The sequence below is a fragment of the Protopterus annectens genome, chromosome 14.part0 (genome assembly GCF_019279795.1).
Source record: "Protopterus annectens isolate FY-2018-M chromosome 14.part0, PAN1.0, whole genome shotgun sequence".
Classification (NCBI taxonomy): domain Eukaryota; kingdom Metazoa; phylum Chordata; order Ceratodontiformes; family Protopteridae; genus Protopterus; species Protopterus annectens.
Genome location: NC_056748.1, coordinates 829,678,581 through 829,696,080, shown reverse-complemented (window position 1 = coordinate 829,696,080; position 17,500 = coordinate 829,678,581). Strand labels below are relative to the sequence as shown.

Genomic DNA, 17,500 nt, shown 5'->3' with positions numbered 1-17,500 from the left:
GTCTTTTCTTTTTAATCATTGAGAGGCAAAAGCTGGCCACCAAAACCTATCATCCTGGACAGAAGCATTAAATTGTGTGTGTCTGACCTCTGGGAATCATTGGAGACATCCCAACAGCAAATCTTGCAATGCTAGGTTATGAGTTTATTGTTCAGCACCAAGTCAGCTACAGTGCAGTGCTCAGCAGTCCAATGTCCTGTCCTTCCCGATATGTACATAAGGCAATGCCTGTCCTCCCACAAGTAGCTCTTGTTCACAAGACTGTGCTACCTTCATTCCCCAGTGTGAACAAACCACCATCATTTATTCACTCATAGCCCACTCTGGTTAAGTGCTATGCACAAAGGTTTCACAAACTAAACCCCAATCCAGCCACAAGATGTACAGCAAGGGCTCCATTGTTCAATTCCATAGATCTGAACAAGTCATCAGTTATTATATCAGGACAAAAGCTCTCACGGAGACACTGGAAGAATGGTTGTAAATAGATGACGGCCTAGAAAAAATTTACTTAAATATTTCTATCCACATAACAGTTCAGTTAACAGCATTTATGCATTCATATGTTGCATGCATACATACATTCAAAAGCTTATTCATACACAAGTAACTCTCTTATGACTTAGGAAGCATTTGAAAACTTCACTTGCATGTATTTACATGTCAAGAATCACAAAGCCACAAGACCTTTCATACCAAACATCATAATAAAATTTAAACAATTGCATTAACTTGTTAAAAAAATGACATTGCTAAAATTTAAATATGCATTAAGTGTGCAAGTTATCTGAATCTAAATGTAAAATAAACAAAAATCTGAAATCAACAAGTTTACAAAACTTACCCAGTAGTGGTGCTTTTCTCCAATACCCATCTCGAATTTCTATGTAATCATACCAACATAATCGACTTTTAAATAAATCCATGGCAGTGAAATTTAGAATAATCTGAAATTTAGAAAGTATGTCATTCATTAGCCAAGCAGAACTGAAGCAAATTAAGAGAGATATCTACTGATATTTATTTTGTTCTATGTAGATTTTTTCTATACAATTACACTAAACTAAATAAGGTCTTTTTCTCAGTAGGCTGCTAATTTCTTGTCGACACAACTAAACTGAATGAGATAAGATGTATCTCAATACACTTCCTAATTGCTTCCACAAAGAGTTTTGGGGAAAACCTGTCTTTGCGATTACAGTGTGGCTGGGGTTAAAAAAAGAGGCACGCATATCAAATGTTCTTTTCTACTTCTCTGTAAAAGCAGTGCTGTAAAAATGTACTTCAGAAACAAGCAAAAGTGAAATTGTGCTAAATGAAGGTTGTCATGTTCACCATTGCTATCCCATCATCTGCATCTTGCTATTAACAATTCCAGACATAATTATATGATGGCATATCCCTTTCCTTGTTCAAAAAGCCAGTATGTAGCCTGTTTTGAGCATATTATTGTTCCTTAACAAAACTGCCAACCTCAATCTGTAAGTATAGTTTAGGTTATTAAGGTCCTATTACATCTCTGTTTTTATCACATTCCATTAAACCTTATGGCAAAAGGTCTTCACAACTTATTCCTGTACAGAGATTTCCAGGTAATGGCCTCATGTAGAAAAAAATAATTCAGGAAGTCAATAAAAGAGAAATCATTTAATCCCCAGTTTAGATCATCTTCCCCTTTATTGCTGGAGTGAGTTGTGCATGCTTATCTACCCAGAGTGGATGTAACTAACCACATTTTCAGTTCACTTCATTATAAACAAGCCTTTCAGAAAAGAACCATGTCGTAAGTTCCCTCATAAATCACACTCCTTCATTCTACCCCACCTCATACCACCTCATGCCATTTTTGTGGCTTTTAATATATGGATACCTCTGATGTAACTTTTCCTGTATGTGAAGTTTGTTCTGCTCAAAATTCTGCTTATGCAGTTTGTATTGCAAACCCTGTGCAACATTATAGGTTCATAGGTTCATACTAGGCTATCTGCCCTGGGGCAATTATAAGCCTAGCCCGATTCTTGCCTCTGTTTAATATTGCTGCCCTAACACTGAATGACCTCATCACTGAGATTATTCTTATAAAATACAGCTTCTATAACAGATCATACTATTTCAGGGTACTGTCAAGCATAATTACATATCTAGTTTTGTGCAGTCAAAACTGGTATCCTTATCTTTCTCCCTGGAAACAACTATCAGCAGTGTCACACTCCTGACACAATCATGTTCCACTGTATGATTCATTTCCCCCTAGGAAAAGTTTTAAAGATCATGTGGAAAAATATGTTTGCCATTTCTTTTTGCATTAAGTATGCTCCAATCATGTTCACAGGTTCATGGGTTCATATGCAACTACTAGGTTAGCTGTCCATGTGAACCATTTTAAGTCTAGTCAATTTCCCCTTCAAAGGTGAGAATGAAATCCTGTACTTGGTGTCTGTGAGGTAATAACCTTAACCATTATATCAACACCCAACCGCTGTAAATTGGACTTTCTAATTATAAAACATCTAGTTTATACTTTAGTTACTGCAGTGTAGCTATGTTTACTATGCTAAACAAACTTATGTTTGCATTTACTGTATGCTGAGCAACTGTCCAATTACTTCCTTATTATGTGTCATTTAGCCCTCCCTTCTGACTATACAAATTTGGAGAGAAACAGATTGTAGTGGGCAACAACATTTTCCATAGTCTGCAGCAAATTTCAACATATAAATTTACAGATCCACCTAATCAGTCACCTAGTCAACTGAAAATAAATCAATACATTTAGTTATATTCAAGTAAAAGGTAACAAAAACAAATTGGAGGAGGAAAGGATTCCCAGTATCGTATATAGTTATTGGCATACAGCGTAATAATACATAACAAAAATTGCAATAAATAGTTACATACTATGTGATGAACATCCTTAGGAACACGGGATATCTGAATCACCTCAATGTTAACCCTACAGTAAAGTAAAGTTTGTGTCTTATACATTGAGTGGATTAGTGCAGGACTGAAAAACTGTAGAATAATCATTGTCTCTGTGAAGAAGATGTGAAGAAAGTAATGATGAAGCAGATGATGACAATGAAGATGTTGATAAAGACATGATGAAGATCATGACAATGAAGATGACAATAAGAAGAGGAAGATCAAATGAACTTGTGGTGAATTTGATGAAGAAGATGTCAATGAAAATGACAATAAAGATATGGTCTTTTGGGTTTCTAGTACCATGACGGGAATGTACTCCATTCCCAAGTCAAAGTATAATTTAAGTCCATGAAATTAGAATTGTTTCAGTCTTTGAAGTTAGTCAAAAGTGCTGTTCGCAGCACCCGCAATGTGCCCTGTAATGACTCCTCCTGCAATTCATACAGAGTTGCATGTGTTGGTAACACATCTAAGTATGATTTTAAATTCTTTTAAGACCCATTGCTCTTACTACTACTAGAACTGCCTGGGAATCTTTCTTCCACATTGCCCTCATTTCTGCATGCAAACCCTGGTATTTTATGACTTTGTGTCTCTCTGAACATAAGATACTGTTGTTACTGGGTGTAGCAATTTCAATGATTAATGCTACTTTTGTCTTCTTTTCATGGACTACTATATTTGGTTTTCTCACATCTATTTTTATAGGTTCATAGTTGTTTACTAGGCTAATGACCACAAGGGCCTTTTTAAACCTAGCCATGCATCCCAAATCTCTGATGAGTTCTGATACCCTTGATAACTGTAAGCATGGGGCTGGGAGATGAACCATTTACAGGTCGTTCACATAAGAGACATAGGTGCCAAACCAGGGATGAATTTCCGGTTTCCCATCCAATTGTCCAAGTTGCACTTGAATTGGATTAGGGAGGAAATCTGATTCACATGGATGGGAAGCCCATTACACAGACAGGGTAGTCTCTGGGATACATGCCTCTCTCTCCAGCAGGTCCTATTTATATCACAGGCAAGGTTTAAGTCTTTAGAACAGGTAATCTTGGTACTGTTTGTTTTGCAGGAGGTCCATCAAAGTGGGGTCTGACAATGCCCTGTATGTCAGGCATAGATCTCCTCTCAAAAGCCTGTAGCAGACAGAATACAGGGATAGGGCCTTGAGGCAGTCTGCATAGGACATATTATTTATGCTCTGTATTCCTTTAGTGAGGAACCTCTGTGGACGTTCCAGTTGTTGGATATGCCTGGTTGGGTACATACCAAAGGGGGCATTGTACTCAGTGATAGGGCTGAAGAATGCTGAATACAGTGGAATAATGACTTCCTTGGACTTAGATGCCATTGCACAATACAGAATGATTTCCTCACCACTGTAGACACTTGATGATCAAAGGCTAGATTACTATCTATGTGTGTCCCTAAGTCTCTGACTACTGAGCCAGCTCTAAGGGGTGTGTTGTCAATATGACAGTTACCAGGGATGAATGACTTCCCAAAGGATACGATTATGCATTTCCTGGCATTTAGCTTTAGTCCATGACTCTGATACCAGTTGTTTGTCTGTGTCAGCCCTTCCTGGAGAACATTTGTGTCAGTGTGAGATTCAATGACAGCTCCTAATTTGCAATCATCTGCAAATTCAGGTAGGCAGAGACCACTGACATTGGCCTTGATTTCTGAGAAGTAAATGCCAAAAAGGAGCGGTCCAAGGACTGATCCCTGAGGGACTCTACTTGTGACTGGCCTCTTTTAAGAGGTGGACTCCTCAATTCTAAATTCCTGGGTCCTGTCTGTGAGCCAGTTGGCTATCCACTGGGTGACATACGGATTTGTTCCTAACTTCTTGCGTTTGTCAACAATGCCTGAGTGGGGTATTGTGACAAATGCCTTGGCCAAGTCAAGGTAGGCAGTGTGAAAAATTTTGTCCTCATCCATTGCTTTGGTGACCTTCTCACAGAAGTCCACCAGGCTGAGTAGGGATGATCTGCCCTTCACGAAACCAAATTGGGTTAGGTTCAGTATCTGGAGGTTTACTATATCTCTCTTGATCATCTCCATAATGATTCTTTCCATAGCTTTACATACAAGACTAGTGAGACTTATGGGTCTGTAGTTTCCAGCATCTGTAAATGGCCCATCTTTGTGTAGAAGGATGACTGTTGCCTTTCTCCATTCATGAGGCATGAAGCCTGTTTGGAGGCTACCGTTAAATAGTAATTCCAGAGAACCCGATAAGTCATGTTTCATGCTATTTAGAAGGTATCCTGGGATATTGTCTGGGCCCATTGATGCAGTGTTCTTGGTCTTAGAGAGAGCATTAAGAACCTGTTTCCTAGTGATAGTGGGGGGGTTATATTTGATATTTCCCGAGGGAAGGTTGAGGGGGAGAGAGGAGTAAAGTTGGAGCTGAATTTATTAGCCAAGACGTTTGCTATATCATCTGGCTCAGTATAGGTGGCTCCATTTACGATGAGCTCTGCACACAATTGTGTATTGCATTTGAGGTTGCGGACATAGCTAAAGAATGCTTTGTGGTTGTCCTTGGCCTGGGAGGCCAAACTTAGCTCAAATTTGGCTTTGGTAGACTTTATTTGTCCTCTGAGTTGTTTGCTTAGTTTAATGAGAGTGATTTTATCCTGCTGGATGTTGCACCTACTAATTTTTTGCCATGATTTTCTTCCTTTTATTATACATCTGATTGATTTTTCTGATTCCACCAGGGTGGCTTGTTTTTTGAGTTAGTTCTGTACTTATTCCTGGTGAGTACAGCTGTCTCTACACAGCTATTAAAATGCTTGTACAGGGTTTCTGTGAACATTTCTGCATAGGCAGAACTGTTGGTAATGGGTGATCCCATGTGATACAAACTTCATAATTTTCTATGATGTTTTGGGGTTCATGTTTCCAGTATTTTTCAACTACTTCACTATTATAATGTTTGCACAATCCCCAATGCAACAGTCTTGCCACATTATTATGCCTCTCAGTATACGGTCCTTCTGTGCCATTAGTATATCACAACAAGCAACAAGATGTGCAACTGTTTCCATTTCTGTTTTACAAAATCTACATTTCTCTGTTTTTCTCACATGCTCAATGGACTTTGTAAACCAACATGTATGTAGCCCATTATATTGGGTCGCCAGTATTAACCTTTCGTCTTTTAGTTTAAATTCACCTGTCCTTAACCATTCCCGTGTTCGATCCTGATCGACATGAGGTCGCTCAAGAGTTTTCTATACTTGCAACTATATTTATGCATCTTCCATATTTCTTGCCTTCTCATCTGATCCTTCACCTTATATTCTTTCTTTTGTTTTTTTTGCATATTCAGTTGCTACCTGGTTTTCATCTACTTCTGGTCTGATTTCCATTCCTTCTTGATGCTGACATGCTTCTGCTAAACTAAGCAGGGAAGTCATCTTAGATTTATTCTCCTCATGTTTCAAAACTTTCATTACGCTTTGGTCTTGTGAGATCAGCAGATATGTATACTTTCCCATGACAGCAAATCTATACATGTAATCAATGTTGAGCAGGCCCATACCTCCTTCAGAACAGGGAATATATAATCTTGGTATGCACTGATTTTTATAAATCATTTGATGAGGATGAAGCATCCTTCTTGTTTTCCTGTCTAACCTATCCAATACCTTTTGGGGTTAGTCAATCACTCCAAAACTGTAAGTTAGGACAGGAAGAGCAAATTGATTTATAGCTTGGACTCCGTTCCAAGATGACAATGCTGTTTTCAGTATTAAAGTCTTGTGAAATATTCCTTACTAAGTTTTATTCTCATTTGTTCATGTTTTATTGTTGATCCTTCATCAGTTCCCAAATATTTATACACTCCCTCTTGCTCAAGTTCTTTTACATCACATTCCTGTCCCAAAGTAATGCTTTCTTGGTGCTGAAGCCTTCCTCCTTTAAAGGTTGCTTTTACACATTTATCAAGACCAAATGACATTCTTATATCATCTGAAAAGGTTTTGACCACTTGCAGTTGTTCTTCAGTTCATCTGATGAACTATACAGTTTTAAATCATATAAAAAAAGATGAAAAGTCTTTACATTTTGTTGTTTTCTGGGAGCCAAATTACAGCTTGACCTAATCTGTTAAGTAGACAGCTTAATGGATTAAGGGCAAGACAAAATGCCAGCAGTGACAGAGAGTCACTCTGAAATATCCTCCTTTGAATTGTTATCCCTTGAATAATAATTTGTCCTTTATCAGAGCTTAACTGCAAAGTGGTCTGCCATTGTTTCATGGTCGCCATAATGTAATCGATCAGTGTAGGGTATATCTTGCACATTTTTAAGCACTCTTTTATCCATGAATGTGGGACACTGTCAAATGCTTTTTTGCAGTCTAGTCATGCCATACTTATATTCTTCCCCCTTTTTACAGTTCTCTATTATGAATTAACAGCAAGTGATCCTTTGTTTCATATGACTTTCTTTTATTACCCCTTTTTTCTATTGTAATGACTGAGTTTTCTTCCAAAGGACTACTCACTCTGTTGGCATCAATTCCGGTGTATAGTTTATACATCATTGGAATGCAAGTTACTGGTCTATAGTTTTTAGAATAGCTTGCAGGTTCACTGTTAAGTAAGAGTATTGTTTCTCCTGTCATTAACCAGACTGCTGTCTGTCTGGGGTGAGCATATAAATGGTTCTCACTCATGGCTAAATCTTCATCTAAATATGTTAATACTTTTAGGCAGAAGTTAAGTACTGTATCTGGGCCTGGGGTTTTCCAATTAGCAGCGTTTCTTAACTTTATTTCAGTCTCTCTTACTGTTACTTCATCCCATTTCATATCCTATATATTTGAACTTCCTTTCCTTTGTTTTACTTCTTTGGTCCATTTAGCATATTTATGTTTCACAGGACCTTCATAAATATTTCTCCAAAATGTATCTATTTCTTCCTTTTTTGGTGGTGTTTCTATTCCTTTTGCCTTGTTTCCCAATTCTCTATAAAACTATTTTGGGTCATCAATAAATCGATTATTTTGTACTCTTCCTTTATATTTATCTGTTTATCTTCTAAGATTTTCTGCCTGTGCTGATATTTCCACTTTATTATTTGCGATAGTGCATGAAAGATTCTGATCTGTTCTGATACTGTGCATCGCTTTTATCATTTCTATCTTTCTGACTATTTTTGTTGATCTGTTCCCTCTTCTGAGAATGACACTTTATGCATTAATTGCTTTATAGTTTTCTCTGTTTGATACTTCCATGATGGCATTTGATTTCTCCCATTCCTTTCCCATACTATCCTGTGTTTTTGTATGGTGACTCCCTTTTTAATTTCTCCAAATTTTGGGGGTTTCTAAAACCATGATGAGAATGGGCCTCATTCCTAAGTCAAAGTACAATTAAAGTTCATGAAATTAGTATTGTTTCAATCTTTGATGTCAGCCAGGAGTGCTCTTTGCAGCACCTACAATGTGCCCAGTAATAACTCTTGCAATTCATACAGACTTACATGTACTGGTAACATATCTAAATACAATTGTAGATTCTTTTTTATAAGACCCATTGCTCCTATTACTCCTGGAACTGTCTGGGTATCTTTCTTCCACATTGCTCTCATTTCCTCCTACAAATCCTAATATTTTATGACTTTGTGTCTCTCTGTATGCAAGACACTGTAGTCACTGGGTGTGGCTATTTCAATGATCAATGCTAATTTTGTCTTCTTTTCATGGACTAAAATGTCTGGTTTTCTAGCATCTATCTTTTGAACTGATGGCAATGGGTGATCCCATATGATGTAGACTTCATTTTTTATGATGCCTTGTGGCTCATGTTTCCAGTGTTTTTCAGCCACTTCAATACCATGTTTGCAAAATCCCCAGTACAGCAGTCTTGCCACATTATTATTATTATGCCTTTCAGTATATAGTCCTTCTGCCATTAGTATGTCACAACCAGCAATGAGGTGTGCAATTGTTTCCAATCCTGTTTTACAAAACCTATATTTATCTGTTGTAGCCCACTATCCTGGGCTGGCAATATTAACCTTTCATCTTTTGGTTTAAATCCACATCTCCTCCCCATTCCTGCATTCATTCCTGATCAACATGATGTTCTTCCAGAAGTTTTCTATACTTGCAAGTATATTTATGCATTTTCCACATTTCCTGCCTTCTCACCTCGTCCTTCACCTTACATTCTTTCTTTTGTTTTTTCAACATTCAGTTGCTGCCAGATTTTTATCTACTTCTGGTTTGATTTCCATTCTTGCTTGATGCCGATATGCTTCTGCTAGACTAAGCAGGGAAGTCATCTTACATGTATTCTCCTCATGTTTCAAAACTTTCACTACATTTGGGTCTTCTGAGGTCAGCAGATATAATTGCAGTCCCACGATTGCAGATCTATACATGTAATCAATTTCAAGGAAACCCATCCTGCCTTCGGAACGGGGAATATATATTCTTGGTATGCACTGATTTTTATAAATTATTTGGTGAGCATGAAACACCCTTCTTGTTTTCCCGTCTAATCTATCCAACACATTTTGAGGCCAGTCAATGACTCCAAAACTGTAAGTTAGGACAGGAAGAGCAAATTGGTTTATAGCTTGAATTTTGTTCCTAGATGTCAACATTGTTTTCAGGATTACATTTAGTCTTCTAAAGTATTCCTTACTGAGTTTTATTCACATTTGTTCATTATTTATTGCTAATCCTTCATTAATTCCCATGTATTTATACACTCCCTCAAGTTCTTTTATATCACTTTCTTGTCCCAAACTGATATTTTCCTGGTGCTGCAGTTTTCCTGCTTTAAAGGTTGCTTTTGCACATTTATCAAGACTAAATGACATTCTTATATCATATGAAAAAGTTTTGACAACTTGCAGTTGTGCTTTCAGTTCCCCATCTGATGAGCTATACAGTTTTAAATCATCGACAAAGAGAAGATGAGAAGTCTTCACACTTTGTTTTCTAGGAGTCAAATTATAGCCACTGCCTAAGCTCTTAAGTAGACAGCTCAATGGGTTAAGGGCAAGACAGACTAGCAGGGGTGAGAGAGTCACCCTGGTATATCCCCCATTGAATATTTATCCCTGGAATAATAGATTGTCCTTTATCATGGCTTAATTGCAAAGTGGTATGCCACTGTTTCATGGTTACTGTAATGTAGTCGATCAATGTAGGCTGTATCTTATACATTTTTAAGAACTCTTATCCATGAATGTGGGATACTATCAAATGCTTTTTTGTAGTCAATCCATGTCATACTTAGATTCTTCCCCTTTTTACAGTTCTCCACTATGACTTTAACAACAAATGATCCTTTGTTCCATATGACTTTCTTTGATTGTCCTTTTGTTCTACTGACATAGGTTCATAGGTAGGTACTAGGCTATCGGCCCTGGGACCTATACAACCCCAGCCAAAAAGGTACCCTGGCTTTTGCCACCCAAGAAAATTATTGTCCTGTGCCACTGTCGAGCAGAGCCACAGAGGTGATCCCCGGGGTGAATTTCCTATTTCCCATCCAATCATCAAGATTTTTCTTGAAGAGTGCTAATGAGGAGCTTTGTTTGATATAGATAGGTAGTTTATTCCATAGTATGGGAAGTCACTGGGACAGGAATCTATCCCTCCGGCATGTTCTGTTTATTGTGGTGTCAAGGTTTAGGTCTCTAGAGCATGTAGCTCGGAGGGACTGGGATTTCTTTAAGTGGAGCATGTCCAACAGCTCTGGGTTTGACATAGCTTTGTATGTTAGGCAGAGATCACCTCTGAGTAGGCGATATGCAATGGAGTAAAGCTGGAGTTTTTTGAGACAGTCTGCGTAGGGCATCTGTTTGAGGCCAGTAATCCTCTTTGTGAGGTATTTCTGCAGCCTTTCCAGTTGTTGTAGATGTTTTGTGAGGTACATACCAAAAGGGGCATTGTACTCTATAATGGGTCTAATGAGTGATGAGTAGAGGGGAACAATGACCTCTTTTTTTCTAGATGAGAAACCTTTTGTGATGAGGTGTGCCACGCAGAAGGATCTCCTGACTACTGTGGCAATGTGATTATCAAAGGAGAGACTACTGTCCACCTGTGTCTTTCAGTGTTAAGTATACTACTGCCTATGTTGTAGTTCATGGGTACAGAGTTTTTACCAAAGGAGGTGACAATGCACTTTTTAGCATTGAGCTTGAGGCCATGGCTTTGACACCAGGCATCTGTCTCAGTGAGGCCCTTTTGCAGGATGTCCACATCGTTAGGAGTTTCGATTATGGCTCCTAGTTTGCAGTCATCTGCGAACTTCGTTAGCCAAAGACCTTTTGTGTTAGCCTGTACTTCAGATAAGTAGATACCAAACAGGAAAGGACCCAGGACTGAACCCTGTGGTACTCCACTTGTCACTGATTTGAAGTCGGATTTGGAGTCTGCTACTTTCACAGTGTGGGTTCTGTCAGTGAGCCAGTTGGCAATCCATCTTGTGACATAGGGATTTATACCTAGTTTAGTGAGTTTAACTATAATTCCAGAGTAGGGGATGGTGTTGAAAGCCTTGGCAAGATCTAGATAGGCTGTGTGAACCACCTTACCCTTGTCTATGGCTTTGGTAACTGCTTCAAAGAAGTCTATCAGGTTTAGGAGACATGATATGCCTTTTACAAACCCGAACTGGATGGGATCCAGAGTTTGGAGATTACCAATGTCTTTGTTTATAAGTTCCATGATTATACGTTCCATGGCCTTGCAGACCAGGCTCGTCAGGCTAATGGGGCGGTAGTTCCTGGGGTCCGTGGTGGCTCCCCCCTTGTGGAAAAAAGTATAATTGAGTTTTCTTCTAAATGACTATAAACTCTGTCGGCATCAATTACAGTGTATAGTTTATATGTCCTCGGAAGCAAGTTATTGGTCTTTAATTTTTAGAGTATCTTTCAGGTTCACTCTTAAGTAGGAGCATTATTTTTCCTGTTGTTAGCCAGGTTGGTGCCTGTTCAGGGTGCTCATATAAATAGTTCTTACTCATGGCTAAATCTTCGTGCAAAGATGTCAATACTTTTAAGCAGAAGTTAGGTGTACTGCATCTGGGCCTGGGGTTTTCCAAAGAGGGTTTTCTTAACTTTGTTTCATTTTCTCTAGCTGTTACTTCATCTCATTTTTTTTTATTTTTTAACATTTTTTGACCAGGAAAGTCTGACTAGAAACGAGCCTATTTTCAGTGGAGGCCCGGGGAGAAACACTCCAGACAAATGTATCCTGTACCTTTAAACTTCTTATTCTTTCTTTTACTTCTTCTATCCATTTAGCATCTTTGTTATGTTCCCCAGGATCTTCATGGATACTTCTCCAAAATGTATCTGTTTCTTCTTTTTTTGGCAGTCTTTACCTTGTTTCCCAGTTCTCTATAAAACTTTTTTGGGTCATCAATAAATTGCTTATTTTGTACCTTTCCTTTATATTTATCTGCGTATCTTCTAAGTTTTTCCGCCTGTGCTGAGATTTTTAGTTTATTTGCGATAGTGCATGATAGATCCTGATCTGTTCTAATACTGCACATTGCTTTTATCACGTTCACCTAAGTATTTTTGTTGATCTGTTCCCCCTTTATAGTACCCTGCATTCATAGCCGGCCTTAGGCATAGGCCAACTAGGCGGCTGCCTAGGATGCCGCTCTAGCAGGAGTGCTTTTCCAGTACTTATTTGGTGTAGGTAGACAAGGATGGGAGCACAAGGTGGTGGTGGGGGGGCGCTGTGGAGCCCTTTTGCCTAGGGCACCAGTTGACCTAAGGCCTCTCCTGCCTGCGTTCTTGTGGTAGAATTTTATCAGTTATTAATTTAGCTTCACAATAATATATTCTGTTTACTTCTGTTATATCACATAGATCTCAATGGACAGTCCTAATTATTGTGTTCATTTGTTTTATCAGACTTCTGACTTTTTGGGTTTTATTGAACTTCTGGAGTCTATTTCTTTCATTGACTTTAATATGTCTACCTGTATTAAATCAAGCAACTCTTCTCTTAGATAATTCTCTTCTAAACTGAGGGCACATTTTTTGTTTTCCATTTCCTGCGGGCATTCTGTAGAAAGTTTTATAGCATCATCCTGTGGTACATTTTCTTCACTTTCATACTGTGCCATCCACTGCTCTGTTATATGGGGGCTCACTGGCCTATCATGCCTCAACATTGACTGCATCAGAGTTTCCACAGTTTCCTGTTCCTTCCCTTGCAGTTCAGCAGTGAACATTTATACTGGTTCCTTGTGGAAGGATGCAAAATATCTTCATATGGCTCAGGTACTCCATAACGTCATTTCTTTAACTTCTCCATTACTGATCTCCTTTTCTACTTTTTCTATTTGTCTTCTTATTTTTTTGTATTGTAAAGTTTTCCATGTTCGGTGTCCTTTGCCTTTATTTCTCTTCAAATATCTTTGGTGCTGCTCTTTTTGTATTGATTAGTTTTGTTTTCCTCTTTGGAAAGATATTGCACTTTATTAAATATTTTTCTTTCCCATGTCCATATTTCTTTTTCAGATGTCTCATGATCTTCCTGCTTCTCCTTTCTTTGGGGACTCATTCCATCATGCTGTGATGTAAATTGTGTTAGACCTTCTCCACCAAATCCTTCACTTCGCAGGCACTCCATAACTTCAGGTTTTATTGTTTTAACTTCTATTTTACTAATCTTCTTTTCTACTTTCCCTCTGTCATATTTTTTTTTATTTTGAAATTTTTCATATCTGGATGCCTTTGCCTATATTTCTCTTAGAATATATTTGGGGGCTGCCTTCTTTATATTGATTAATTTAGCTTTCGTCTTTGCATAAATATTGCACCATATCAAATTCTCTTTCCCATGTCCATATTTCTTTTTTATACTTTTCAAAAATCTCTAGGTTTTGTTGTTTATATTTTTGCACTTCCTCAGATGCTTCTTTTTCTAAACAGATCAACGTTTCTTGGTGTATATATTGTTTTTCACAAATCTGTTGTATTAAAAAACACAAATTTGTATTTGAAGCTTCTGACGGTTATTCTTGTGGAAGTATTTTTCTTTCCTCTAATTTCTCTCTCAGTCTTTTTGTTTATCTTGGGTCTGGAAATTCCAGGCTTTTTGCATAATAGTAACAATACATAATTTCTTTGTTATCCTAATAGTCCACTCTATCGTCTTTACAGCTCTTCTTTGGCCTATCAGTTTTTTGTGGACTGCTAATTCCTTCTACAACATGGGGCCATCCTCCCCCAGGCTTGGCCTGGCCCCATTGTAGGAATGTTTCCGTATTTTGAGGATTCTATACTATCATTTTTTCCAGACCTGGCACCTGTGTGCCTACCAGGATTGGGCGCTTTTTTATCCTGGGTCTTGTGCACCCAGCTATCTTTTTTAATTTCTGACCTACTTCTGTCCATGATATATGCTATATAAATGCAATCTATATATCCATGTCATCTTGGTGAAATTTTTGTGAAAAACAGGGTCCAACTCGTGAAGGTACTCACCAAGACTTGAGGATGAATTCAGTTTCAACAATACTACTCCTGTTTGCTTGCTTACTTATCTCTCCATTTGGAGAATATGAGGTGAAGACGATGATGATGATGATGATGACAAAGATAACTGAGATGACTAAGATGAAGATGCTATGAAGATGATACAGATATAATGAAGATGAGGATGATGATGACGATGAAGATGTAATGAAGATGAACATGCTAAATAATAAAAATAAAATTTATTATGCAATTTGTATAGTGATGGCTGCAGATTGGGAGCTGTCACAGTTTCCTCCATGACATAAACATCTTACAAGAGGGTTTAACTCAGATAAATGTCTGGATTCAAAGGCATGGATGAAAACTTAATGCCAAGAAATACATTACAGTGCCATTAGAGAAAACAGCCACCAAGGCTAATTACTCCATCGATAAGACACTCCTTAGACTAGACCAGGTAGTCAGGGATCTGAGAATATATGTAGACTGTAACCTAGCCTTTGACCAACATGTGGCCAAGGGAGTGTGAAAATCATTTTATGTTGCCCAACTTATGGCATTGCATCCGGGTCTAAGAAAGTCATAATGCCATGATATTTGGCCCTTATCAAACCTACTATTATGTATAATGCCTACTTATGCATATACCTGACCAGGAATATGCAACAGTTGGAACATCTACCAGAATCTGGGGTATAAGCACACTGTCCAACACAGATCGTCTTAAAGCCTTACATTTATACTCACTCTCTGACAGGTTACTTTGAGGCTATCTATGTCAGGCATACAAGACATCTTTGGATCCAATTCCGATGGACCTTTTGCACATCTCCAAAATGAACAGCATCAGAACCACTAAATCCAAGGACTTAAATTTTGCTTGCAACATAAAAAGGGCATGATGGTGAGAGAGATATGTGTCTCAAAGGTGGAAGCAGCAGCATCATGTGCTGGTTCCATGAACCATGCCCCCCCCCAGCTCTTCCACTGACAAGAGAAAAAAAATATGTTCCTTCTGTTGCCACACCAACAAGATGGCCAGATGCACTACACACCAACATCCCTCCTGCCCAGTCATTCAGGTCCTGTTTCTGTGCCCTGCCCCTGACCATCCTCCCTTTTATTAAAATAAATAAATAAGAATTTCTTCTTATAATTCGTAGTAAACTGTTTGCTACAAATGTAGCAAACGGTCACTACAGTTTATACCCTGGCTGCATGGAGAGCTACAGCACTCATGTTTTAGTTAAAAAAAATGTTCTTATAAATTGTAGCAAACTGCTTGCTACAAATGTAGCAAGCAGTTGCTACAGTTTATACCCTGCCTGCGCAGAATGCGACAGTGCTCAGATTTTAGATTAAAAAACTGTCTAACTTTTAAATTGTAACAATCTGCTTGCTACAAAGCAAGCAGCTGCTACAGTTTAGACCACACACAGTGTGCTACAGTACTCAGGTTTGACCGCATATGCAATACCGTCTTTTAAGACCTATTATTCAAAAAGAAAATTATTGTGTAGTGTTCCATAAACACCAGTTCAGTTCTCAAAGGTGGCAATATGCAAGAGAGAAAAGTCCAAGCTGCTCTCATCTCTTATGAAATGAAACAAAAGGCACTCGGGTTATCCTTCTGGTTAATTCTCTGTGAAATACTCAGCTACTGTTGTGTTAGCCTTTCATTTTTACACACCATATAATTAGACTCTAAAACAGGTCTCACTAGCACTGAGAAAAGAGGCATATTAAATCCAGAAGGATATAAACAGCACCAGTAAATCAATCTTCTTTCTTTCCTGTGTACAAGCCTTCCACACATGCACAGCAAACTTAATTTTGCTGTCAACTGCTTTGCCTCAGTCACAATACTCATTCACAAGCTTGAATCCTACACATATAGGAACATTCATCCTCAATTTCACCAAGTGCCATACTCACTTTTATTTTATCAACAATAATTAAATCCAACTTTCTTTCTGCATATTTCATATGCCTATATATGTTTTAAATAAAATGATAAACCTGAAAAGAGCTACTGAGAGTAAAACATCAACATGTGTTAATACCACTGACTAATTTGTAAGTCAGTCATATTTTTAACTAAGGCTGTTTCTTTCAAGCTGTTGTACTGAGTTATAACACTGATGCACAAACACAGGGCAGCAACGTTGTACTTCATCATAAAGCATTTGCTGCATAATGTTAATCTGTACATGGATCTGAAGTTACAGTGTGTCTTACCTGTCACTGTATTTGTTATTGAAGGATCACAGAAATACATTTATCAATGTGAGAAGTCTTCAATTATATACATAATGTTACAAAATGTATTAGCAGCTTAGCACGTTTTTGACAGACTTAAAAGTTTACATGGAAAAACTAATCAGAAAACAAGCTGGTTCAAGAAAGTGTCACTAAATATTTAGGACTGCCATCAAGCTGTACAAGAGGTCAAGATATAGCAGGCCTACTCTGACTTGGAAGCTTTTGTAAGAGGTTCTGGAACAATAACCAACAAAATGAACATACTGGTGGTATGCAAGCATCACATTTAATTTTCTGTTTCAAAATACTCATCTCTGACATTGTCTTAAATCAGTCAATTGCCAGATTAAATTTCCTATAATCTTCACTTTACTTCCTCCTCACGGAGGATGTTCCATATAGAAACCACCCCTCTGTGAAAAAAACACCTGTTCCCAATACAGTTCTGTATAACTTTCAGTAATGATTACTAATACAGTTTGCACAAATATAGCTTGTAAAGGCATGTCCTGAATTTATTATATCAACCCAGCTTGAACTAACTACACAATAGTTACATCATCAGACAGATATACATAATGGCTGGGATTCACAGACAGAGCATTGTGCTGCTCAATTTAGTGTAGGTGATATCCACCTGGTTGGTAGGTAAGCACATGAGTTATGCCCACTGGATAACATACAGAGTAACCAAACAAGCAGGAAACAAATATGTGTGCTGCAGGCAATGCCAAATATGCCCTACAGCCCTTGTTCATGGCTCCAAACTGCAACTCCCAGACCATGCTGGAAATGAGTCCCGGTAGACATGTGAAACATA

The 17,500-nt window shown here is 38.1% G+C and overlaps 1 protein-coding gene across 1 annotated transcript in view; it reads right to left on the bottom strand.

Annotated features, from left to right (window-relative positions):
• Window positions 1-17,500, bottom strand: part of TLL2 (tolloid like 2) — a 2,712,623-nt gene that overhangs the window by 536,888 nt on the left and 2,158,235 nt on the right. Inside the window, exon 10 of the mRNA XM_044056577.1 lies at window positions 845-947. Within this exon, the coding sequence (XP_043912512.1) occupies window positions 845-947 (103 nt within the window). The remainder of the gene's footprint in view (window positions 1-844; window positions 948-17,500) is intronic.